This window comes from Manacus vitellinus, unplaced genomic scaffold (assembly GCF_001715985.3).
Source record: "Manacus vitellinus isolate BGI_N305 unplaced genomic scaffold, ASM171598v3 scaffold_22_pilon, whole genome shotgun sequence".
Classification (NCBI taxonomy): domain Eukaryota; kingdom Metazoa; phylum Chordata; class Aves; order Passeriformes; family Pipridae; genus Manacus; species Manacus vitellinus.
Genome location: NW_021939632.1, coordinates 2,521,424 through 2,546,861, shown reverse-complemented (window position 1 = coordinate 2,546,861; position 25,438 = coordinate 2,521,424). Strand labels below are relative to the sequence as shown.

At 41.7% G+C, this 25,438-nt stretch overlaps 2 protein-coding genes across 2 annotated transcripts in view; both read right to left on the bottom strand.

Moving 5' to 3' along the window:
* The window catches only part of LMLN (leishmanolysin like peptidase), an 18,593-nt gene extending 16,371 nt beyond the window's left edge, over positions 1-2,222 (bottom strand). The window contains exon 1 of the mRNA XM_029959891.1: positions 2,199-2,222. Within this exon, the coding sequence (XP_029815751.1) occupies positions 2,199-2,222 (24 nt within the window). The remainder of the gene's footprint in view (positions 1-2,198) is intronic.
* Positions 2,223-2,248: 26 nt separating this feature from the next.
* PARP14 (poly(ADP-ribose) polymerase family member 14) overlaps positions 2,249-25,438 on the bottom strand; it is a 36,654-nt gene continuing 13,464 nt past the window's right edge. Inside the window, exons 12-34 of the mRNA XM_029959890.1 lie at positions 25,179-25,385; positions 24,486-25,079; positions 23,883-24,028; positions 23,176-23,350; positions 22,681-22,967; positions 20,337-20,399; positions 19,472-19,781; positions 17,836-17,975; positions 17,711-17,744; positions 16,831-17,040; positions 16,051-16,287; positions 12,716-14,976; positions 10,929-11,159; positions 10,474-10,695; positions 9,962-10,025; positions 8,906-9,055; positions 8,160-8,222; positions 7,199-7,366; positions 6,868-7,074; positions 6,176-6,784; positions 5,512-5,642; positions 4,059-4,233; positions 2,249-2,796 (exon numbers count right to left, since the gene is read on the bottom strand). Coding sequence (XP_029815750.1) covers positions 2,510-2,796; positions 4,059-4,233; positions 5,512-5,642; positions 6,176-6,784; positions 6,868-7,074; positions 7,199-7,366; positions 8,160-8,222; positions 8,906-9,055; positions 9,962-10,025; positions 10,474-10,695; positions 10,929-11,159; positions 12,716-14,976; positions 16,051-16,287; positions 16,831-17,040; positions 17,711-17,744; positions 17,836-17,975; positions 19,472-19,781; positions 20,337-20,399; positions 22,681-22,967; positions 23,176-23,350; positions 23,883-24,028; positions 24,486-25,079; positions 25,179-25,385 — 6,971 coding nt within the window. The 3' untranslated portion in view covers positions 2,249-2,509. The remainder of the gene's footprint in view (positions 2,797-4,058; positions 4,234-5,511; positions 5,643-6,175; positions 6,785-6,867; positions 7,075-7,198; positions 7,367-8,159; positions 8,223-8,905; positions 9,056-9,961; positions 10,026-10,473; positions 10,696-10,928; positions 11,160-12,715; positions 14,977-16,050; positions 16,288-16,830; positions 17,041-17,710; positions 17,745-17,835; positions 17,976-19,471; positions 19,782-20,336; positions 20,400-22,680; positions 22,968-23,175; positions 23,351-23,882; positions 24,029-24,485; positions 25,080-25,178; positions 25,386-25,438) is intronic.

The following is a 25,438-nucleotide window of genomic DNA, read 5'->3' as shown; positions in this document are numbered from 1 at the left end:
GGTTTGGGATGGGCTTCCAACATCACCGAGTCCAGCAGCTAGGTCAGCACTGCTGTGCTCACCACTAAAGCATGTCCCCGAGCGCCACATCTACACGTGATTTTAGCGCTTCCAGGGACTGTGATTCCACCACTTCCCCGGGCAGGCCGTTCCAATGCTCGACCACCCTTTCTGTGAAGTAATTTTTCCTAATGTCCAATCTAAACTGTTTGAGGTTTAAACCAATTAGGCCATTTCCGCTTGTCCTGGCTCTTGTAACCTGGGAGAAGAGACCGACCCCACCTGGGGACAACCTCCTGTCTGGTATTTGTAGACTGAGAAGGTCACCCCTGAGCCTCCTTTTGTCCAGGCTGAGCCCCTCCAGCTCCCTCAGCTGCTCCTCACAAACTTGTGCTCCAGACCCTTCCCCTGCTCCATTGCCCTTCTCCGAACATGCCCCAGCACCTCAATGTCTTTATTGTCCTGATGAGCCCAAAACTGAACAGAGGATTAGAGGTGCCTCACCAGTGCTGAGCACAGGGGGACAGTCACTGACCTGGTCCTGCTGGCCACACTATTCCTGGCATTCTTGGCCACCTGGGCACACACTGGCTCATATCCAACCATCTGTCAAACAGCACCCCCAGATCCTTCTCTGCCGGGATTTCATTTTTCATACACAGCAGTCTTTTTCCAGCTTCTCAGTCCACAAACATTGTACAACACAGTATTCCTAGGTTTCTAATATGAAAATGACTAAAGAAGCTTCTACCACCAGCATCAGGGATAAAATTAATCTGTGTTTTTGTAGTGCTCCATCTTGCAGCCCCTGCTGCTTTCCAAGGTGTTCAGGTATAATGAGGGCCACACAAAGTGGTGGCTCACTCCGCAGCTCGGTGACAGCAGCAGGAGAAGCCAGTGGATGGCTGGTGCTTTCAGCTAAACTGAGTTGCTCTGGCTGCTGCAGTGTTTCCACAGTACAGAAAAGCACCAGAAAAAGCAGAGAAGGGAGAAAAGCATCCTCATCTTTTCACAGGGAGCAAAATCCTTTAAACCAGGAGTGGGTTAAACTTCGTTTAGCTTTAAATGGGAATTTATTTAGGACATTCATCTGAAGTGCTGCATGGGCATCTGCTGTGAAGAGCAGAAATTTTTTACATTGCCACCTACAGATACTGTAAGCCCTTTTCCTCTTTCCAGGCAATGAGAACATCACAGTGGGGTTTTAAGACATCCTGACAGCTATTTGCAGCGCAGGTCTTTCTTAGACTAAGGCAGAGTAATTTCACCTGGAGTTTGTATGCACAAACCTGCCACATGGACAATACAGGAAAACAATTTTGTCTTCTGAGCCTTTATATCATATACTCAAATGTAAAGCAACAGTCTAATTGAGGTGTGTTCTTTTGTGTAAACAACTCAGCAGTACAATGTAGCTGTTTAAAATTACTTTTATTAAAACTGTGCATACAGCTTCTGATTGGCAGTTGTAAGAGCATCACCTGATTAACTGCACAGCATGCAAAGATGTACAAATGTCATTAGTTACTTGTTTAGGAGAACTTTAAAAAATTTCAAGTTGTTTAAGCATGATGAATTATGCCCCTGTAATTGACACTGCAAATTAGGGAATAGATCTACAGAAGGGTTAATGTTTCTGCACTGATAAGACAAAATTAAAAGTCCCTGTTTATGGTCTTGAAAATTGCAGAAGCACTGATTTTTGTATGTGGAAACTTGATGTAGGTAATCCAGGATACCATGGAGAACTCCCCTAAGAAACAGGTATGAATACCTGTTGAATATGGTATGAATATCAACGTCCAGTAATTTATACCTAGGGAATAAGAAAGTATGCCATAACAGGGTAAGGGGGGGGTGAAACAATGAGTGCAAAGTGAATGTTAAATATTGGAAATTTTTTTTCTTCCAGACTTTCAGCACCAACAAGGGTGAGTGGATTCCTGAGAATGACTGAAAACTCTGCTGGTGAGTGAGGTTATTAAAATCATAGAATCATAGCACTGTTTAGGTCAGAAAAGACCTTTAAGAATCTCTCAGCATGGAGCATTTTGAACAAATCTTCACAGGGAGCCAAGCACTTGGTGCTGTGCATTGTCATTTCTAGAAACAGGCTGCTGTACCACTGCTAGAGGCAATGTTGTAAGATGCCTTTTGTACATGGTGAATACTGGAACATGGTAGGTACACTGACCTACCTTATGCCACTTATTTCTGGCCATAGGTAAGGCAGAGCAGCTCCCTCTCCTCTGCCATGCACAGGAAAAGATTGGAGCTGTTCTCACAGCTCTTGCCTACACCTCTGCATAACTGAATTTGAAATGTGAATATTGAAATAGCATGTCCAAAAATACTTGCTTATGTTGGTCCTCATTGAAGACATTTAAACACATGGATAGATCAATAACTACCTAAAGAAACCTAAACATAAACAAGAATAAAGAATTGCCCTGTTAATTCACACATGTAAAAAGGCACTAAAATTTTCCAGACTATTAAGGTTGTTCTATTATTTGAAAGTAATAAGGTATTCCGGATATGCCTGAATGTCATTAAAAATGACAAACACTGTTGGATTAGACACATTATCAACTACGCTGTCATACAGGTCAGTAGGATCTGCTGGGTTCTTTGGTGGTGGAGTGATTAGTCCAGCCTTCCCAGCACAGTACTCCCCAGTGAGGACCCGAGCCAAGTACATGTGTTTTTTGCCATTCACATCCGGAACAGAATACTGATTCTGGGCAGAATAACTTGCATGAGCAGCAAAGTAGGTTCCGTTTCCAATGGCTGCAGCTGTTTGGAAAGACAACATTTTCAAATAGAGTTAGTGTTCTTATTCTCATAGGAATCTCTAAAGCTCCCCCCTTTTTTTAACTCTGCAGATGTTATAAATTTAGTGAGAGTTTTAAACAGAAAAATCCATAATAATCCTTTGTATCAGAATCAAATATGAACCCACATAGATATCAGGTAAGTATCAGTGCCCAGGTTTTGACTACCCCCCTTCCTATGGGGAAAAGGGCTTCTCTATCTATTTGGCCTTGTTTAGCCTGCAATCAATCAAATTTAAATTCTTCAGAGACTTTTCTACTTAAAATTACTATATAATTGCCATTACAGTTTTCTAGTCACACTTCCCAGCAAGTTAGAGGAATCACATGTCTTTGTCCAAGACAAACTTCTTTTTTCTGACACTGGTAGAAAGCTGTTCAAGACAGACCCTTCCTGTCTGGCTGCTCTGATGCTTGGATACTTTTGCTTGGCTACCCAGCCTGACAGAAGGGAAGCTGCCTTTCCAATCATAAATCATGTCTGAGATGAAAAAGTGGATGTCAATACTGACAAACAGAGAGAGGACATGGGGATCTAGCGCTCTTACTTTCTGAGTAAATCCAACCTCCTGACAGGAAAGTGAAATTACATCTCCACTGGTCATGTTTTAAAAAGAAATTGTGGCTCCCATTCCTACCTGTGCACAACCTGATATATTTTGTGTATGCTGGGCTTCATTTATTCAAGAAAATCTCAGTGTAAGGACCTCCAGAGGATCCGGGCAGAGAAACGTCTGCTTTTGGATCCAGACCACACCAAAGTGTCAACTAGATCTGGGTTAAGCTGCCCAGCTCACTCAAGATCAAGTCAGCCCTAGGCGTGTACAAAGAAGTCTTAAGGGAGAAGACATTAAGAATAGAAATTAAGGACTTTTGAAGTAAGGTGATGAGGCCTCTAAGAGCAACTAGCACCTCAATTAAGTCTAAGCTCCACTTCTTTGGATCCTGTCCTTCATCTTTGAATGCTAGTAAATAATAAACACGAGTGTACTAGAGCAACTGGACAAAACAATCTTTGAACTAAGGCAGAGCGTCTTTATGCTAAATATTTAATAACTGTCTATTAAATAATTCCTCTATCATATAGATTATTCTCTGGAGTTATTTATTATTTTGTTCTCCAATTTCATACAGTCTTCATGTTGTGCTGACAGCACAATAATGTTGACAGTCCATAACACCCATACATATCTAGGAAATGAACTGATTTGAATAATGACTCACCATTCTTTCCAGCAAATCCGCGATTAAATCCACAGTGGTTGATTGTGCTCAGTGAGGATGCAGCTGTCCCATGAAATAGCAACTTCTCATTATTTTCCCTTTTGTTCTTTTTACAGATAGATTTTTTTTTTATTTGGTATGTCTGCCAGAGGAAGGGATTTTGTACTCTTTCAATCTGCAAAATTACAAAATTAACTATATTTATCCTGGTAGGAAGGAATATTTATCACGGCAGGAAAGCAGTAAAATGAAATCAAAGTGAAAGAATGACAGTCATTTTCACTATGCCCTGTTAGTATGTGGTTTGGGAAGGGGAACTGAATATGTTACCTCCTGAAAAATCAGAAACCAAAGCACATTACAACAGATTTTCAAGCTTAGTAATTTTGAGCATACGTTTGTCTTGCCTCTCCAGTATACCAGGTACACAGCAATCATTGTGCTGTGCATTGTCATTTCTAGAAACAGGCTGCTGTACCACTGCTAGAGGCAATGTTGTAAGATGCCTTCTGTACATCTCAATCATTTTTACTGATGATTTCCTCACTAAAGGATAGGCTGCAGTGATAGCATTACATTGAATTTGTTTCTCTTCTAGATCTAAGCCTGAAAGTCAAACTTGCTTCCTTAAATGTGTAACTTAGCAACACATAAGAAACTCCTATATAAAAATAAATTGGTGGGAGGATAGATGTTGCTGGCTCCCTATGCCAACAATGTGAACATACTCAAGGAGAAGCAGTGTCTCTGCATCAAAATATAATCTGAAAGGCATTGCTCTGTAACATCTTTCCATTTTTATTGGAAAAAGACATCATGTAATTACATGATTTTTTTTCTATAATACACTGATATTTTGTTCTAATTGTGTTTTTCTGACCATACTTATTGAAGCTCCTGATGGAAGAAAATTTTCAAACACATTAGTCTCACTCTTATTTTGACTGTATTTTCTCCTATTTATATCTTCTCCTGATTCAGAAAGATTCCATCTTCTCCCTGGCAATTAAGTCCCTGTGCATTCTGTTTCAGATTTCTTAATAAGCAGAATCAAATCTTGACACTTTGGTTAAAACCAACAGCTTAGTGAAAGGCTCTGGAAATGACAGGGAATGACAGGGAATCCTTGTGTTCTGAACACGCTTGCTCATGCTTCCATTTCAATATAGAGTTTCATAATTGGAAACACCACATTAACTAGGGAGTACCACATTAGTTTAACACAGAGTCAGCCTAAAGACTGATGGTCACTGTTTTTGCACTATTAGAAGGCAGAAATGGCAGAACAATTCTTACGAAATTTGCTTTGCTTTTTATCCACCCTGTAGAGTGCCAGGGAGGCTGACATATGAAAGGTATATTGGGTTGTAGACACCTTGCAAACAAATATTTAGAAAGTATATTAATGTTTCTAGCCCAAGCATGGACATTTTTCCCCCCCAGAGGATTTCACCTTCTCTATGGTAAAGTTGGCACAGGTTGTCCTAAACATCTTCTCAACTGTTCCGTAATCTGGATGTGATGGCTTGAGATTCACCAGTTTGACCCGTTCATTTTGCAAGTCTTCCCACTCCTTAGGGAGCTCTGTTGATTGCAAATATGTAAAACAGAGATTACATTATTATGATAGACAACTAGCTCAGCTTCACAGGCACATCTTAAAACCAACTGCATAGAAGGGGCTAAGAGGACAGTACTGTTCACAATACTTTATTCTACAAGTACTCTCTCTCTTCCAAACATCACTGGCTCTGTAATGAATGCAAAGTTAAAATTTTACATTTTCTCTAGTCCAATTATCCCCATAGCAATATCTAACTAAAACAAACTGGAAAACCCCACTTCATACACCACTTCCTTTGTCAGACTTCGGCATGAAATCTATGCTCACTAGTCACGTATGTATGGATAGTGTTTGGTTTTAACACTGATGCTCTGGTTTCAGTCATACCTGCTACTAGCTATGAAAATCAAAACTGCTGGCTATGGCATGTCCAAAAAAAACCCAACTACGGAATACCTTACTTTTTCTAGGATACCTGAGATGGCATTTATCAGAAGCATCATTCATTAATCACTATTAAAGTTTTTTGTTATTTAACAAAAGTGTAATTCACCTTCATTCTTTGACACACGCTGAATGTTTATAGTTTTCCCTTGGTCATCATGAGCCTGCAGAGTATTCAGATCCACCTTGTAGTTCTTCTTGTTAATTTTGACATTGAGATATGGTTTTTTAGCTAGTTTGGCATCCTCCAGCTGCATATTTGTCCGTTTATCAAAAGCAACAAAGGTATCGTTGCTTCCTAGATACCTCCATTCTACCAGGTTAGAAAGAAGTTCCGCCTTGGATTGTTCTTCTTCAACGTCCTTCATTTTTTGGACCATTGTCTGAATTTCTACCAAAACAAACCAGACATCTCTGCTAATACCAGAAATAGTAATTACTGGGGGAGAAAGTTTACTGTCAAGCTGAATGGTGACATGCTTTCTTCTCTGGAGATCTACTAAAGCAGCAATTTCCCTCTCACCAAAACTTTCAATTAGCTCATTTGTAAAAGTAGTTTCACTTTGTTCCTTTAAAATTAAATCCTTTATCCAGGACTCAGCTGCATCCACATTTTCTTGGCTTTCTCCACAAATTTGAAACGTGACTAAATTGACTTTCTTCTCCAAAATCACGGGCTTTTTCTTCTCAGTAGATTGTTTTTTGCCCCAAATCAAGGCTGTAAATAAATATATGTCACTTATTAGTTGTAAACAGAAGAACTTCAATTTGCCCATGCACACAGAAAACCCACCTACTTACATTTAAGCACAGAAAACCACGAATCCGCTGTGGATGACTCCAAATCTTCTCTTTTCTTCATGCTTTCATAGAAGTCCTTCAGCATATTCGTCTGGAAGATGACGATTTTAATTGTCTGTAAATGCTGTACTGATTTTTTGCTTGCAAATTCCACTATGGCATCCAACATTTCATCAGCCACCTTTGCTGGACTCTGTCCTGCTTGACCTAAACAAAAAGAAAAGGCACGTAGCAGGGAACAGTTTCTTGTACAAGTCTACTGTTACCCACATTAAGTTTGTCCCAACCATCCCCATCACAGCCCTCATTGCTTCCCCAAGAAAACACAAACCTGTTCCAATAGCTGGGAAGGCAACAGATTTGTACATCCTTTGCTCACACTCATTAAGTACTTTGGAGACCTGACTCTTCACGTGGTTACTGGAAAGCAAGTGAATGATTTTACTGCACAACAGATTTCCACCTTGTGTAGTAATAAAACCACTTTGATGCTGCCCAGCTGGAAGAGAGAAGAAGATAAAGAATGAGACATTTTCAAAGGGGCTATCTTCTTCTGGAGAGACAGCTGGTTCTCCTGATCCTAGAAGAGAACATTAAGAAGTGGAAAGAGATCTATGGTGAACTATATTATCCTGGGTTTAATTAATTCTCTGGTTTTCTCTGTAAATACTCTGCAGAGATTCTTTGAGGAATCAGTTCAAGTAAATGTGTGTTTTTCAATTTCCTGAGATCTCTGCTACAAAGTAGTTTCCTATTAAGTACAATGTAAGAATTTAGGATGACTTTAAATACAGCTCACTTTTATTTAAAAGCATGCCAAATTTATTTATATGAGAAATCCTTTCTTATGCCACTTATTTTTTTATGCAACTAGAATGTGCCTTTCTGCGCTCATGGAGGCCAACCCAGGGAGCTGGAATTTTACAGCTCTACTGATCTGCCAGAATGCAGAAAACAGAGGAATTATGATAAGGTTGTCCTGGTTTCAGCTGGGATAGAGTTAATTTTCTTCTTAGTAGCTGGTACAGGACCGTGTTTTGGATCTAGGATGACAATAATGTGCATAACACACTGATGTTTAAGTTTTTGCTAAACAACTGGGAAAAGAAAAATTCTCAAAGTAGGTGCCAAAACAAGAACGGGACTTTTCAAAATTCCTAAAAGTGAAAGCTGTCTTTTTCAGGTGAAATAATTGTGCCATCAGAGTAGAGAATTATAAAACAACTTTACGTTTTCAGAGAGAACAACAAAACCAAGAAATTAATCAAATGAAATAGTGTGCATCAACATACCATATTGAGCACATTCGTCTACCACCTGGGAACCAGCAGCATCCATAATGGCTTTGGAGACCCCTTAAATCACACAACAAAAGCGTACACATTCGTTAAGTCAAGTCAATACTCTACCCAACTTCTGTACTCTACAAATGCCCTAAATTTTTGTATGGCAAAATCCCACAAAGTACAAAACCTTGACTGTTCCCCTAAGTCCCCTCCATGGCACACTGCACTGGCTGCAGACAGAACACTGCCTTCACTGCTGATTACAAATCATTAAGAACAACTCCTATTTCATTGTTTCACTAGCCAAACCCATATGGCCTTCACCAAACTCTCCCAAGGCTTTGAATGTTATCATTTGGTATCTCTCATGCGTCTAATTCAGTGTCAGAACTCTCTTCTTCTTACAGGTCAATTTACTTAACCAGGACTTTGGCTTGGTTTCATTATAAAACGTTTTAGGACAAGAGCAGTTTTTCAGAATTCTACTTGATCTAAACATTCCCTTTTATTTAAACATTTCTGGTTTCAAGCAAGAAAAATCTGGTCAGATGCCTTCTGTTTGGAAACTAAATTGAATATTTAGGACATGTAAAAAAGCGAATGAAGATCTATTTTGGGATTAATCACAAATCCCTCTCTCTCATCTGAAAAATATTTCATAAAAGTTTCCCTTATGGACAATTCTTTCCCCTACCCCCTTCTAAAAACTAGCCCAAATTTATCCCTAAATGACTACATCTTCAATACAATACCTGTTTTGGCATCAAATGACTGATTTGATATGTTTACAATAACCTCTGTATCTTCCTTGGTAATATCTCCACTAATTGCTTGGAGCGTGATGGAACCAATCCTCATTTCATGAACTCCCAATACTTCAGTAGAAACAGGCTTAATGAAACCTGCAAGGGAAAGAAAATATCTTCAGTCACTTCTCCTCTAGCTTGGGATATTATTCTCTTCCACTGATGGAAACTTCTATTTATCCTTTTAAGGAATATGCTCTAGATCAGTTTGATGGATGTACACTGTCCCTGCTTTTCTCTTTACTCCATTTCCAAAGGCTGGAAGCCACAGTATTCTTCCTGCTCAAAGGCTGTCAAAGCGAAACCATTTTCTATTCCTGTAAATTCTTGCAACACGAATTCAGAAAATGGCCTCAGGGTTTGTCTGATCTGAGCAGCTCTGTAACACAGTTTCCTGAATTAACCCCTACAAGAAATGGAGTATCCAGCTTCAGCATTGCCAATAATGGAGATCCCATCACATCAGTTTTGCAAGTGATTTCATCTTTACCTTCACAGCTACAAAACTGTTCCTTCCTTCTAGCCTAAACTTCTCTAAGTCATATTTTATCTGCACACTCTTAATTCATCTCCCTGGTACCCAGCAACTGAGAAGAGTGAGCTGTATATCCTTATGAATAAGCCTCTGCCCTTGGAGCAGTTCACTCAGATGCTTTTGCTATTGGGTCAAATCCATTCCGTGTATATATATCTCTGTAGAGGAGATTAAAGGTACAGAAATACATATCACTCATGGCTTGTTTGGCAAAGTTCTTCCACTTGGGTTTCCTACTGGGACACTCTCTTCCATATGATAAGATTGGCCTCACCAAGAGTTGAGCGTGCCCTGAACAAAAGAATTCCTACAGATTTTACAAATGGCATTTAAGAAGGAAAGTCCATTAGGAGGAAGAAAAATGCCCTGTGCCCTGATGATTTATTTCGTTTCCTGATACATATAAAACCACTCCACAGTATTTACATTCTCCCCCCTGCCCCACCTCCTGCCCCTACACAACTTACTTGGCTGTGGTGCTGCAGCATTGCAACTTGCAGCTACCCTATGTTCTAGTTCAGTGGTAAAAGCCTAAGGAGAGAAAAAAGGTACCAAAGACAGTATTTCACAGTTTATCCATGGAATGTTTCTATAATTAAGATTAACAGCCATGTAGCTCTTGCTGAGCCCCCTAATGGAATTTACAGTTGTATTTTGATGTCATTAAGAACAGCTGAAGACGCAGTGTAGACAGTATGATAAGAAATAATGTCTCTGAATTGCCAGATCTCCTCTGTCAAAAGACGAGGGAGCATCTACAGGCATTTTCAGCCAGCATTGAGGCCAATTTTGTCTGCAGCTTGTGCTTGCTGAGAGTTTATATTTCAGAGACACTGGAGAGATATCCCACTGTCAGTGGCCCACAGCAGTAAGAAAGTGCTAAATTATTCCCTCAAGAAAGCAATATAACTAAAATACATTAGTAAGGCACAACCAGAACAGCACGTAACATAGACAGCTTTGTCCTGAGAAAAACTACCTGAATGTTATCAACATCTTTTGGATGCAAGAGAAAATGAACTTCCTGTAGATTCTTTGGAGTGTGGCTACTACTGAACTCAAACACCACATCAAACATTAACTTAGAAACAATGGTTTTAGGAAATCCAAATCCTCCGGTCCCAATAGCTGGGAAAGAGATCGATTTCAGTTCAAGTTCTTCAGCTTTCTTCAAGCACAAATTGATTACATCTTCTAGGACCTGAAAAACACAGTAAAGATACTTTTTTTCTAAGGCATTATTTATTATCGGTTCCAAAGAGAGTAACCAGTAGGAGAAGAAGCTCTCAGTGCATCAAAGCACCTTTAAGGTCACTCTAACAGAAGCAAATGGAGTCAAGCCATCTAAATTAACTAAGCTAAAACCTGAAACTTCAGGACAGATCGCAAAGTTTTTCCAAATGTATTTATTTTAATTTAATATTTGAAAGGTACCTTCTCTGTCTCTGCTCCATTCCACCCGGGTAGTATGGCATGAAACACGGACTTGCAGGCCAGAGCATGTCCACTGGTGCAGACCACACTCCCTGGACCAGAAGCCTGACTTTGTTTTTCTTTGTCAAAGTCTACTTGGAGTGCTGGTCCAGCTCTTTCCAGCAAGGCTTTGCAAAGAGGCCCCACGCCAAACTGCAGATCTGGGCCAACACTGTTGACAACAACATCCGTCTGCAACAAGATTACAGCAAAAATATCTGTAGCCAGACTTGGAGCCAAAATATGCATCAAGACAAACAGCACTACCAAAGCCACACATGGCATAAGAAACCAGATGCCCCAGATCCACCTGGTTTTCAGCACAGCTTCTGGACACTGAGTCTTCCCGGATTTGTAGGAAATCTGTGGTAGGCAGCATTAGACCCACTGTGAATACCAACACCACAGGTACTATGTGTGAGCAGGTCATCCATCCACCCACTCATCCACCCATCCATCCATCCATCCATAGCTCTCAAGGTCTCAGCGGTGGTGAAGCTGTGAATCACCTTATCCTGAGCAGATGCCAATGTTTGGGCAGGTGAAATAAACCCATCCTCTGCCATTTGTCTCACCCCCTCTCCCCAGATCCAGACTTTCCAACATTTCCTTGTGAAGAACCACTGCAGCATTGCTCCTTCTTGTCCAGCATCATCACAGGATGCAAAACATAGATATTGTATAAGGTACACCTAATGTCAAAAGTTTAATGTTCCTTTCTCCATTTCACTGATGTAGGATTGTCTACACCTTATCAGAAAAGCAGCACCTCATGAACCAAAATCAGGCAAAGGGAGGTAGTTCTGCTGTCGTGAAGTAAAACAGGTGAAGTCCTGAAGTTTGGTGATTACTTTGCTTTTTTCCACTGGAGATGTTTTAACTACCAAGCAATTTGACATGTGTGTCATACGGAAGTTTTTTTCATATCTAGTATTGCTTTCTTGGAATCAGCTTTTACATGCACCAACATGGCCACTGAAATAGGAGGATAATTATAATAATAGTAATTTAGGGATATTTTAAACTCCAAAGTATGAAAAACAGCAGTTGCTGAAAAAGATTTATCCAGATGCACTCTACATCATTGAAGAAAAGAAAACAAAAGGGGAAACCTACATCAGAGGTGTAAATTGAGTCTTAATGGTCTATATGAGTAGCAGTTAAACCCTTTGCTAACAAAATGAATAAAAAAATAAAATGGGAGAAATCTGGTCTAAACTTTGGTAAAACAATCTGAACATGGACTCTTTTATGGCGTCTCTTTTCTAGAACTCAGTAAATTCTCCATAGGCTGTCACTTTCACCCATCCAAAGAATAGGGAACTAAAATAAGCTCCAACCTCCCTGTTAGCCTTCCCAAAACAGCAGCCCGGGCAGGTACTGATTTACCATAATATCCAACCAAGATAGCTGCAGATCATACAAATAATTGTACGAGGTATTTCTACCTTCTACAAGCAAACTATTTTACATGTTGGCCTTAGATCTGGAAAAAAGGAAAACAGAACCAAGCTGAGAATAAAACATCCTGAGATTCAAAGCTGCCCTCTAGAAACAGCTGCAGAGGGACAGATCCCAACCAGCGCCCAGTTTTGCAAGCTTGCATCCCCGTTTAGCTAGCACACTCTTGATTCCTTATGTAGCAAGTGCCTTGTAAAACAGCATGACCTACTGTTCTTCCTTTTTTACTTAAACTAAAGAGGATTTTACCATAAAGTTAGAGAGCAAGCAGAAAATCCATGACCTACCGTGGCTTCCTGAGTGTTTTTCTCCTCTACATGGACACAAAGTCCTTCCTTTGTAGTAACCATCTTCACACCTTCTTTTGTCTTCTTCTGCCTTTTTCTCATCTTACAGCTTTCCACGTGCGGTGTTGGGGAAGATGATTTACCTGAAAACATTTCTTTTACTGTCTCACTCAAGACCTGAACGGTTTCTTCAGCATTATCTACCAGATGGACCTCCTTCAAGCTGCTGTCCCCCATGGATCCTTCCAGGGTCTCCTTGATGGCAGATGCAATTGAATCTGCACATGTCTGCAGCGGAAAGCCAAAAATCCCTCCGCTTATAGCAGGCAGAGCTATGGAAGAACAATTGTATGTTTCAGCTAGTTCTAGACTTTTCTTCACTGCCTTTTTTAACAACCATATACACTTTTCTGGCTCCTCCTTCCTCCACCTAGGCCCAACAGCATGAATGACGTTCTTGCAGGGGAGTTTCCCAGCGCCCGTGAGAACTGCGCTCCCGGGCTGGAAACGCCCGATCATCCTCACCCGCTCATCGCACTCTTCTTGCAGCACTGGACCAGCAGCTCTTAACAGTGCCCCAGAAATGCCACCAAGGAGCTGTAGGTCTTCATTAGATGCATTCACCACAACATCAACAGGATAATCACTCAAGTCACCTTTATACACTGCTACTACAATTCCATGTGGCAGTCTTGTTTCATAGTAGAGCTTTCTTTTCACTTTCTCACCCTTCCATTGTTGTTGTTGTTTTTCTTCTTCTTCCTTGATTCTAATGAAACATCTAAATTTCTGCTTTGCCTCAAAAACACAGGAATCTTGCCTCTCAATGAAGAACTCTTTGGCTCCTGGCTTATCAATTGGCACATTTTTTGAGTAAAGGGATGAGACAAGTTTTTCAAACATGTTGACTGCTTCTGGCACTTCTGCTCTTGGTCCCCTCAGGGAAATACATGGTGTCTTGATGTCAAAACGTACTGTCACCCCTTTCTTCCTCAATTCACAATAAGCACCAGATTTCTCCTTCTCTATGAACTCTACCACCACTGATCTTGCTGGGATTATTTTTTCCACAAGCGTGTTTTTATCTATAAAATCATTAAGCTTCTGATAAACCTCTGTCACAGCCTTAGAAAAGCCAGCAATAATCACTTTATTTTCTTTTCCAACAGACTGCTCAGTGATTACAGTTTCCTGGGAAGAACTGTATGTCTTATGCAAGGAGACAAGAAGTTTCTTCCACTGCTCTTTTTTCATGACCTCACCGTCCTCCACATTGATGCACTTGGATTCTAAGCTGTTTTTTATTTGCTTTTCTGCTTCTAAAAGGTCTGTGGGAGAATCTCCATACAGCAACACAGTATCCTCCTCAAGTTCATAAAAAGTATTAATTTTTTTCTGAAGGAATAATGTATCTGACATATTTTTATTATCCAAACCCTGTAGATAGTGGAAAACATGGGGATCAATGGACACTGATGTATAAGGCATACTCAACACCTTTTCCAGTAAGTCAGCTTTGATTTTATATACTTCTGCAGGTAATCCACAGAACTGAACAGCCTTTATTTTGTCATCATAAAAGATCCTGAGGCATGGATATTCCTTGTGAATACTCTCTTCTAACCCAGCATTGTGTAGCACAGCATACTTCCCTGGGACCACTGGCACAGAAATTTCTATGCTTTGTTTTTCCCTTTCACTTTGCTTCATGGCCTTTTCCATGCATTCCCTCACTTCTTTCTCTGCGCTCTCCACTGCTGCTCTGCTGCCTGCAATCGCCACCACGTCCTCAGAAATATCAGTTATGATCAAAGAAACATCTTCCAACAACCTGGTTTTCACATCTCCCCAATCTGCTGACTTGACTTTACATTTTATAGCTGTGTAACGTGCCATGATACGTGAGAACTCCTCAGAAGCATCTTGCTTCCACGTCTTGATCAACTTAATCATTGCCTTGTTCTGCTCGGAGAGAGATGACGAAGGGCACAACGTGACGTTGGGGTTTGCACAGTCTGCCTGGGGCCATTTGAGCTCACAATGGCAAACTGCCATTTCCTGGTTTATGCCTTGGATCAGTTTATTATGCCTTTGTAAAAACTGCCAGACATACGGGTCTAGTGGCACCCCAACAGGGTCTGGCATCTTGATAGTTGGTCTTTCTCCTCCGTAGAGAGCTGTTCCCAGGGAGTGGTAATAGGGATGCACAGAAATCAGTGTCTGTTCCAGCAAATGCTGCTTTTCCAAGACCGTGTTCACATCTGAAAGGCAGTGCACATATGTACAAACACAAAGATATCATTAACTTCAAATCAAGCAAATGTCTCTGGTTATAGAACTATTACATTGATTTTTTTTCTCTTTAATTTCAAAGAGCTATTTTTATGTCTCTCGGATTTCCAAACCACTCTGTAGGGGACAATGGAAGAGGCTTGGCTCCTACTAGTTGGGTAAATATGCTTGTGTCTGCATTTACATGTAGAGCTACACCTTACTCTTGTTTCCTAAGGAAACTTCACCACAGAGCAGGGCTATATCAACATATACTATGAAATACTCCTTAACTTCAAATGAAATTCTTTAGGCTAGTGCATTTTACCCTTTTTTCTTTTTGCCAATTTAGTTGGAATGGACTAAGCAAAGAAATTAGAATGTTGGCAGTGACTTAAAACCACATTATAATGATCCAAATTACATATTAACTTAATGTAAAAAATATTCTTAAGAAAATTCTGAGTGTCAGATGAAAAGGAATCACTTGGCAGATAAATCTTTAACTAAGAGGAAATAACTTCACTACGCCAGGAGTCTCCTAACACAGAGGTATTTACCAGAGGTTGCACAGCACAAAAACAGGACAGTGATTCAACACAAGGAATAGTAACTAGATTGTTCTTTAGCTTTATTCTTGCCTGAAATGAAGATATTTCATCCTAATTAGTTTCTGAAAGTGAACTGCGAAAGCTGAAGTCATTGACAGATCCTGCTCTCTCTACCTCTAAGTACAATTAGTGTTGTACTGCAGATAAAACCCTCTGCAAATGGGGAAAAAACACCAGTGCGAACAACCCATGCACAAAGCAGGTATTAAAAGGAATCTTTGATAAGATAAAGAAAAATAAACACCAAAAAGAAACCAAACCCAGGGAAACCACAAGAGATTCCGAAACCCTAGACATGCAGCAGTATTTCTAAATCCAGAGCACTCAGGAAAAAGGCAGCATACGCTGACTTTAGCGACAGCAAGCCAGGCTTTCCCTAATGAAAAATCTGCAATGATTTGCTTGCGAGTTGTCTGCCTGTGAGCACCTTGGTCAGGCAAAAGACAGTGTTACCTTTGCGATCACAGAAAGTAATGATGGCTGAGTTCTCCTCAGGGAAGTGCTGGACATCTGACACAGGCCCCCCTCCGTTCCGCGCACTCTCAAAGTAAACTGTGATGTAATCTGGGGAAATGCTGTCCGGGAGGTTTTCGGCCTTGATGGTCCGGGTTAATTCAAGAACCCTGGCAGTCATTTTGAATTCTCTGACTCTCTTGTGTTGTAAACATGTTTTCACAAACTCTTCAGTATCTGTAAAGAGAAGAGCAGGAGGAAGGGACCGTGTTTTCCTGGGTCAACATCAGCCTCAGCTATCCATCCTGGAAGAGAACGAGCCCAGTCTACTTCTCCCTGTACTTGGAACAAAAGTGTCTTGGGTGCCAAATTACTCTATGTTGTAATAAAAAAGAGAAAAAGACACCACTGTGTCTCTGTTCCCATCTCAGAAGTATCCTGTCTTCTCAAAAGGAGACTTTATATAGCTCAACAACTTGCAAAAATCCCCACATTCTGTGCACTTCCAATTCTTCTTCATCTAACCCAAGCCAAGATGGGAACAATGAACCATTCTCATCCAATTTCAATGAATGGAGGCACCACCATTTTCTTTTTTCAGTGTAACATTTGGGTCGCAGACACTTTGGCAGAGCTGTATGTAAAACATCTTTCTTGAGAGACTGCAACCCAGGTACTTTTATAAAACAGTCTGGATCTCTAACAGGAGAGGAATCGGGCTCTGAAAGCTGTTACTTGTACATCTACACGGTGATGAATGATGGTGTCCCCCTCTCTTACCAAGACTTTGTATAAAGGTAGCTACAGCAACATTTATTTCAGGTATCACTTCCACAGTGAAGTCCTCATCTACAGTCAGGCTGCTGATGTTCTCCAACAGCAAACGTAAGCAGTTTGGACTGCATTTTTGTATGTTCTCAAACACCACCGAAGGTGAGGTCTCTGCCAAGCCAGCTTCTTCCTGGAGTTCGCTGCTTGGAACAAAACTCTCTGCAGCACAAAGATAAGTAAGTCACAGAATGTTGGTACACATTTCCCGGAATAAGCAGATTCTTCTTACCCTTACTCTCCTTTCCTTCCCCAAGAAAAGAAATTGCTAACCAAACAAATACTGTAGGGTATCCCTCGACATTTTGGGATCCAAACCAGCCCAGATGCAATATTCTGCAAGCTGCAGGCACCTTCTGTGGTGGCACAAAAGTAGGCATGAGTAAACAAGTCAAGGTCACTGATGTGTCTCTGGGTCAGAGACTAAACTCAGCTAAAAGCCTTTGAGATAATTGGCCACAGCTGCCCAGATGTCAGTAAGGGTTGGGAGACACTCTGCAGCCTCTGTATCTGTTTCTCAGCCCTGGTGCAGGTGTAATAAGCCTGAACACAGCCCAGGACATCCACAGGCACCACAGGCCACCAGCAGCCCTGCTTGACTAGACGTAAAGCCCCCTGATGACCACCATGCCCTGCCATCAGTGCAGCAGGAAGCTAAACCAGGCCCATTGTCCAAGTCTGGCCAGGTGAACTCCATTTGTGGTGATCAAGTCTGCAGCGTCACCAGCCAGACATCTTTCCCTCTATCACCTGAGTCACACTACCAAACTCGGAAACTTTCAGCAAAACTGCCCCCAGAATGGGAGCCATGTGTGGAGAAAAGCACCAATACCTTTTGTTTGAAGGTTGCTCATGGCATCCAGAGCCTAAAATAAAGTGAAAGCAAAATATCAGTGACAGATCTCATGCTGTCACCACTGTTTCAAACCTCTGGTTGGGATTATAATTTTTACTCACCTCTGTGGGAGCTAGTTTTTCTTCAAGTGTCTCCTCTTCAGTAGCTCGTGTGGTTTCAGGCTCTGTGACAGTCAACTTCACTTTTCCTTTTCCTTCCAAATGCAACTCATGAGGCTGTCTCTGAAGAACTCGTTGCTTCACTAAATTAAACCAAAACACCCCAGTGAAAATCTGAATAGAAATACAGCTTTGGATTACCTAGCGCATTTCCACCATTACGTTAGGACACTGTCATGGTTTAGGAATGGTATTTCACAATTTATTGCTCTCACTGAAACACCCCACATCACATGCTGCTTGCTAACCACCCCCTACCCCTGCACCCCCTGGTGATGGGATGGAGAGGAGAACTGGAGGCACAAAAAATTAAAGGTCACAGGGTGACATAAGGCCATTTTACTAGAAATCAGAAAAACGGGCAGTAACATCCCCAATCCTAATAGCAGAGTGTACAATAGGGGCGAGCACTTCAGGCGCCATTGCTCACCCAACCACTTATTTCGCCAAACACTGGAAAACCTCCCTCCCTGCCCGCTCCCCCTGTGCTTGCTGAGGTGGGATCGAATATCCCCTGGGTCCTGGCTGTGCCCCTCTCGGCTGCTGCAAAAGTTATCCCTGTCCTAGCCGGACCCAGGACAGACACACATGCTGTCTCACGAAATCAAAGAGCTTTCAACTCGTAACACGAACACAGTACACACAAGGCTTTCTGCCTGAAAAGAAACGGAACAGCAGAGGACATTATTTCCCCAAAGCAACACGAGAGATGCAAAGCTCAGCTCTATCACGTGTTTTATGGGGGTATCCACTGAGTCCCGGTTCCGCCCACAAGCCTTTCACATCCTCTTTCAGCCAGTGCCAAGATGGCTTGTGGCTCTATGTCCTGAACTTACCGGCTCTTTGAGTCAGCAACTGGGATACATAAGGCAAGGAAAAAAAAAAATATATATCTGTGTGTGTGTTTATGCACATACATGCATGTGTATGTGTACATCTAACCCAAATGCAGCTAAATCCTTTCCACGTTGCAGCAAGTTTAGAGAAATACAGGCATCTTATATATGTCATATTTTATACATATATATCTGTAACTACCACATATATTGTTAGATTAGTGTAACCTTTATTATCCCAAGAGCAATCTGGAGAATACTAGTGTGCATCAAGATTAATATATATGGACATATAGCTAGTAGGATATATTTATTAGCTTATAGCTTTTCTGCAACACATAATCCAGAGGATAGAACTAAACACCAAATCTAAGCATATAGATAAGAAAAAAAATCACAGAATATTCTGAGTTGGAAGGCATCCACAAGAATCGCTGAGTCCAAGTTTTGGCCCTGCACAGGACATCCACAAGAATCACACCATGTTTAGAGACTATCTATACTGTATATTAGGGGGTGTATATGGTATCTATGTACTATAGATACTGTAGATGACATACTAGACAGGAGATAGTATTACAACTAAGTTAGAACGTATCTTTTAACTAGCGGGAGGTTTAGGCTTGTGAGTTGCCACCCCCAACACCCTCACTCATCCCCGCAGGGAGCCCACACCCTGATCCATACCCCGAGCCCTGGACCCGCCGGGTCCCCCGCCCCGACCGCCCGGCCCGGCCGCTCACCCTCGGGGCGGGCGAAGCAGACGAGGAGGTGCCCGGTGCCGGTCTCGGCGTCGGTCCCGGCCCGCAGCTCGCACTCGCCGCCTCCCGAGCGCTTCTGGCTTTGGAAGTAGCAGAGCAGCTTCTTCTTCAGGGCGGGCGGCGGCTCGGCGGAGCCCCAGTCCCCGCGCACCAGCAGCGGGAAGGCGCCCGGGCGCTGCCCCGCCATCGCCGCACCGACGGCTCCGCTCCCCGCCGCTTTCGCTTTCGCTTCCCAGAGCGGCGCCGCGCCTTTTCCCGGGCAGGCACCCGCCTCTCGGGGCTCCGCTGCCGTCTGTCGCGGCACACCCGCCCCAGGACGGCTCCTCGGGACCCCCGTCGCAGCTTCACACCCGCGCCCTTAAGCTTTTCTCCCCCTCGAGCACCCAAAGCTGCCTCGGGCCCCCCCTTCACCTGACAGAATGTCCCCTCTGCCCCTGTGCCGGGGGCTGCCAGCCCGTGTCGCTGTTGTCCCAAAAGAGTTTCTTTCACCCGCTGTACAAGAGGCCAATCCACACATGCAGTCGAGCATTTCATTTATTTACAGTTCTGTGCAGAAAGAAGCGCTGGGTGGCAAATCCACAAAGCCAGCACAGAGACTACCAAAGCGGTTTCTTTCACTGTTCATATATTTTATCAAACAAAGGCAGTAATGTTCCTTGGCTACAAGTTACTTAGTTCTCTTATTAATTAGTCTCCTGTCTTCTGCTGGTTAACGATTGTCTTACTTCTCATGCCAATTAATCCACATGCTCTCAATCTTTCTCTTCTTTTGGGTCGGTGGGTTTCTTCACTTGGTGGGCCAAGTGAGTTGGTGGTCATGATCTCCCCTTGCCGGAATTACCATTACCCCAGTCAAAGCCGATTCAGCACAGTTGTTATCTTTAATAGTTTCTTCTTTATCTTGGGGATCCTGCCAAATATCCAAACGTCAGTTTGTCAAGATGCTTTTACTTACCTTCAGATTTATCAACATGTCTAATGGATGTTTGCTTTCCTTGGTCATCCACAGCATATTTAAGTTTCATATCCACTGTGTATTTTTTCTCACCAGTGGTGACTGAAATACTTTTCTGCTTTCCCCAATAAGCATTTTCCAACTGCATATTTGTGAGGCTGTCAGAGGGCACATGGGAATTGTTCTCAAAATATTACCCCAGTCAAGCTGATTCAGCCGATTTGCTGAGTTATCTTTAATAGTTTCTTCCTTATCTTGAGCATCCTGCCAAATGTCCTTTTGGCATTCTTCACGTTCACTGTCAGTGGTACATCCTTCTCCTGAAGCTTTGGTAACCTCATCCTAGGTCTGAGATCACTGAGACATGTCGAGCTCTAAACCTTAACAAGGCAATTCTACCAACAAGTACTTTGTCTAACACCTGGACAGCAATTAGAGCTTTCTTGCTAGCTGCTATCTGTTTCATGGATTAAATCTCCTTTCTTGTTGATTAAGCTTGAAAGTATACAAAGATTAAACCTCAGAGAAGATGGTTTCTTAAGAAAACTTTTACATATGCCACATTCTGCAACACTGCTGCTGGAGGAACAAGGTCAGGGCGGAACAAGCAGTGTCAGGTTGAAGCTCTACTTGGGGACAGTTAGGTTGGATATTAGGAAAAGGTTCTTCATCCGGTGGGTGGGTGGGCACTGGAACAGGCTTCCCTGTGACCAGGAAAGTGGCCACAGCCTCAAGCCTGACAGAGTTCAAGAAACATTTGCACAATGCTCTCAGGGCTGTCCTGTGCAAGGCCAGGAGTTCCACTTGATGATCCTTGTGGATCCCTTCCAACTCAGGATATTCTACGATTCTATGTCCCTTTGTGTGCTCCTGCCCCCCACCTTTGCCTTTTGATTAGAATAAACTGGATAAGTAGCATCTGTCACTCATTGCCTGCACAGAGCCCAGTGCTGCAGGTTTATGTTCCATGCTGGATGCCCATGGCACCTGTAATGCAACCACTGGTGAAAAAATACCCTGGTGTCCTCTGCAGCTTCTTGTGGCAATGGGAAGCTGAGAACTGATGCAGTACTGTCTTCTGGAGGGAATGGTCAGACTGGTACCAGTGACCCGCCAGCTGCAATGAAGCACCTGGAGCCATCTCCTCTGGCTCCTGGCACACTGATGAACCATGGACCATGGGTATTGTTACAGAGATTTAATAAGTTTATTCATTGTAAAAGTAAAACTTAAGACTTTTGGCCCCCATAACCATATCTTGATTTTAAGCTCCAGGTGAAATTGATTTCAAGACACTTGATTTCAACAGTCAGCATTTTTCAGTGGTTAGAAAAATGACATAATGAGAAGCAATAAGGCCCAAAGGGAGTTGTTCCAGCACTGTCACAATGGGGTGGGTGCGAATGAACAGCCTGATGTTCATGGCTCTACTGAGATACTTGAATTGCAGGCTCACAGTACTTCACACCACATTCCCTGAAAAGGTGTTCCTTGGCCACAGTTCCCCTGCAATAGTTATTGCTCACATGGACACATCAACAGTAAAACTTTAACAGCAACCCAACTAACTATGTAAAGAAGGTATTGGAAGATTTTTTTTCTTAATCATCTAACCAAATAAGTCAAAGCCAATTCATTCAGAGGAGCTAAGAGTTTTCAGTAGTTGGAGGCACTGCAAAGCAGCAGGTTTATGGTATTAAAAACAAGTCAATCCATATCTGTAACATCAAGTTCATTGAAGTTCAGTGGTTGAAAATCAATGCTAAATGTTCTGAGAGGTCTAGACAAACATAAGCCATTAACTATGACTAGTTTATTTATTGAAAACCACTGTGTCATAATCCACAATGAGATTGTCACTTACAGAGTGTAAGAAGGCATCAGAAATGCAACACTGTACAGTCCGTGGCTGCACTATCCCTTCCCACTCCTCATCAGCAATTAGGAAGGCCCTAAGGCTGCATGGAAAAGCCGATACAGTACAAAGACTTAATATGTAATCTAGCAGAAGTTTTCAGTACAAAGTTATGCTCAAGTGTTAAACATGCTCAGCTGCTCCAAGTGTAAACAAGAAGTCTACTCCAGGGGTATCAGAAATTGCCAGATTGCTTAAATGGAAATAGAAATTAATTTGATACAACTAATTATTGTTTTCACTGTGTGTTTTGTTATAGGTGTTTCCATCCTATACAAAGGCTGAAAGACCTGCAAGCTTGGCTGCAATCAAAACAACTTATCTAGTGAAAGTGATAAGGTATTCTGGGTAAGCTTGAATGTCATTAAAAATTACAAACATGGATGGCCGGCTCACATCATCAGTCGAACTATCAAACAGATCTATAGAGTTACTAGCATTTTTTGGTTCTGGAGTGATCGCTCCTTTTCTGCCCTGAGAATATTCTCCAACAAGGACTCGAGCCAAGTACATGTGCTTCTTCCCATTCGTGTCTGGTTTAGAGTAGTTGTCGTGGGCAGAATAGTTGGCATTAACAGCAAAGTACGTTCCATTTCCGAAGTTTGCAGCTGTAGTCAGAAAAACAAATGTTTGTGAGTGTTTCAGTAGCAGCAATCCCTTATCTGCCACCTTCAGAGCTAGTGAATTTGCTATTTATTTGCAATACAGAGATATAACAAAACAAATGATTTTGCAAGGCAGGACTATTCAGATGGCATGGTAAATCAGTCCTGGCCTCCTTCAGGAAAATAAGGGTTGCTTAGATAGTCACTTTACCGTGCATTCCAGCATAGCTCCGGTCAAATCCACGGTTGTTAATTAAGGTTAATGACTCTTTACTCGTCCCATGAAACAGAAGCCTCTCATTATTTGTGTTGCCATTTTTTTTATCCATTTCACGCTTTTTTATTTGGTAGGCCTTCCAAAAATATGGGTTCTGTACCCTTTCAATCTGCAAAGTTTTGAAGTAAGAAAGACAGAAAGAAAGAGGGCAGGTTGCTGTCACGAAAAAAATTTGTGCATAGACAGTTCGATTTGCTTCCAAGATTCCCCTCCCAGCTCCAATGCTTTTATACCAAATGATGAAACAAGTTATTCAAATCCTTCCAAACTTTGGCACACAGATAGCAGAACCCAGCCCAGAACATGACAGAGACACTCCATGGGAAACAACAGAGGAGCGTTTTGCAGGTTTCTGGGCCAGAGATGATGCCCCTGCCTGCACAGCCCACACAGCTTACGTGGGCAAATGCTGTGCTCTGTTACAGCAAAAACCATTCCAAGAGCACTCTCCCTTGGCGCTGAAGAAGCAACTGCTCAAGAGCTGCTTCAAATACCCCACTAAACTGATGCTGGTTGAAGTTAGTGACAGCCAGAAAGACTTGTCCAACTCCAGAAATCCCAGTGGAATTACTTTTTCCATTGTTGTTAGTATCTTTTATCACTTACCATCAAAGCATTAGTGCTCAGAAATTATGACGTACCTTTTCAATTCTGAATGACTGACAGGTCTGCAGAAACCTTTCCTGCACATCTCTGTACTCTCTTGTTTCTGGTCTTAGTTCCACTATTTTGAGTCGCTCATTTTCCATATTGTCCCATGTTGCAGGGAGCACTGTTGACTCTTGATCTGCAGAAGAAACATGATCAGTCATATTTACACAAATCCCCTGCTTAAAATTCAATATGCCCTGCTACAAATCCTTCTAAAAGCCCATACATCTTGCTTATGGATGAGTCAGAAAGAGGTAGCTCCTTATCAGGATCAGCAGTAAATAGAAAAGATACATCTCAAAACCAGAAGTGAGCTGAGAGCTAGAATGACAGCCGCTACAAACACCTAATTATTGCTAGAAAGCTTGATAAGAACCTCAGAACGCATTACCTACTTTTCAAAATATTTTAAAAAACTGCAGGGTTCTTTTATTTTTAATTCCCAATTCAGCTCCTTTCTACATTCTCCAGAAAAGCAACTGCACAAAGCTCCTAACAATACTTTGAATATTCTTACCATTCCTTCTCTTATTAGGCTGGATGCAACCTGGTTTTCACATGGAACCTCAGTTTGTCAAGATGCTTTTACCTACCTTCAGATTTATCAACACGTCTAATGGCTGTTTGTTTTCCTTGGTCATCCACAGCATATTTAAGTTTCATATCCACTGTGTATTTTTTATCACCAATGGTGACTGAAATACTTTTCTGCTTTCCCCTGTAAGCATTTTCCAACTGCATATTTGTAAGACTGTCAAAGGGCACATAGGAATCCTCTTCAAAATATTGCCATTCAATTAAATTTTGTAAAAGTCCTGCTTGGACCTCTTCCTGTTTAGTAGCTTTTACCCTGAGGATCATTTTCTGAATAGCTGAATAAGCAATCCAGACATCTTTCCCAAAACCTGAAATTCCAATAGAGGTACCCTTCAAATAAAGAGCAATTTTTAATTTCTTTTGTAGGTGATGCAGTTCCTCATTCTCTTCTTTACTGAAATGAGAGATGGAGTCATCTACAATTTCTGTCTGAAGCTGTTCCTTTGAAATTGCACTTCTCAGCCAGTTTTCAGCTTCTTCCACTTCCTTTTTAATTTCACCGCAAATTTGCACAACAGCCAGGTCAATTTTCTTTTCCAAAACTTCTGTGCTTTTTTCCTTTGGGGAACGTTTCTCAGGGCTCCGGAATGCTACATTGAAATACATAAATATTGTCATTAATATTAATTATTACTACCTGCTGCTAAACGGATTGATCTATAGCCTGCACTTAAGTGACATCTACTTACATTTTATCTTGGAAATAAATGATTTGACTGGTGTTTTAGTAGGCCTTTCTCTTTTCTGCATGCTTGCATGGAACACACTCAGCAGATGTGGCTGAAAGATGACAACTTTAATAGTTTTCACAGATGCAGGAGAGTTCCTTCTTGCAAAGTCAGTTACTGCATCTATCATCTTGTCAGCTACCTCAGCAGGATTGCGGCCTGCCTCTCCTGAAAAAAGTTAGAGATATTTTGCTTTTAAGAACTGCTAATTGCAAATTATT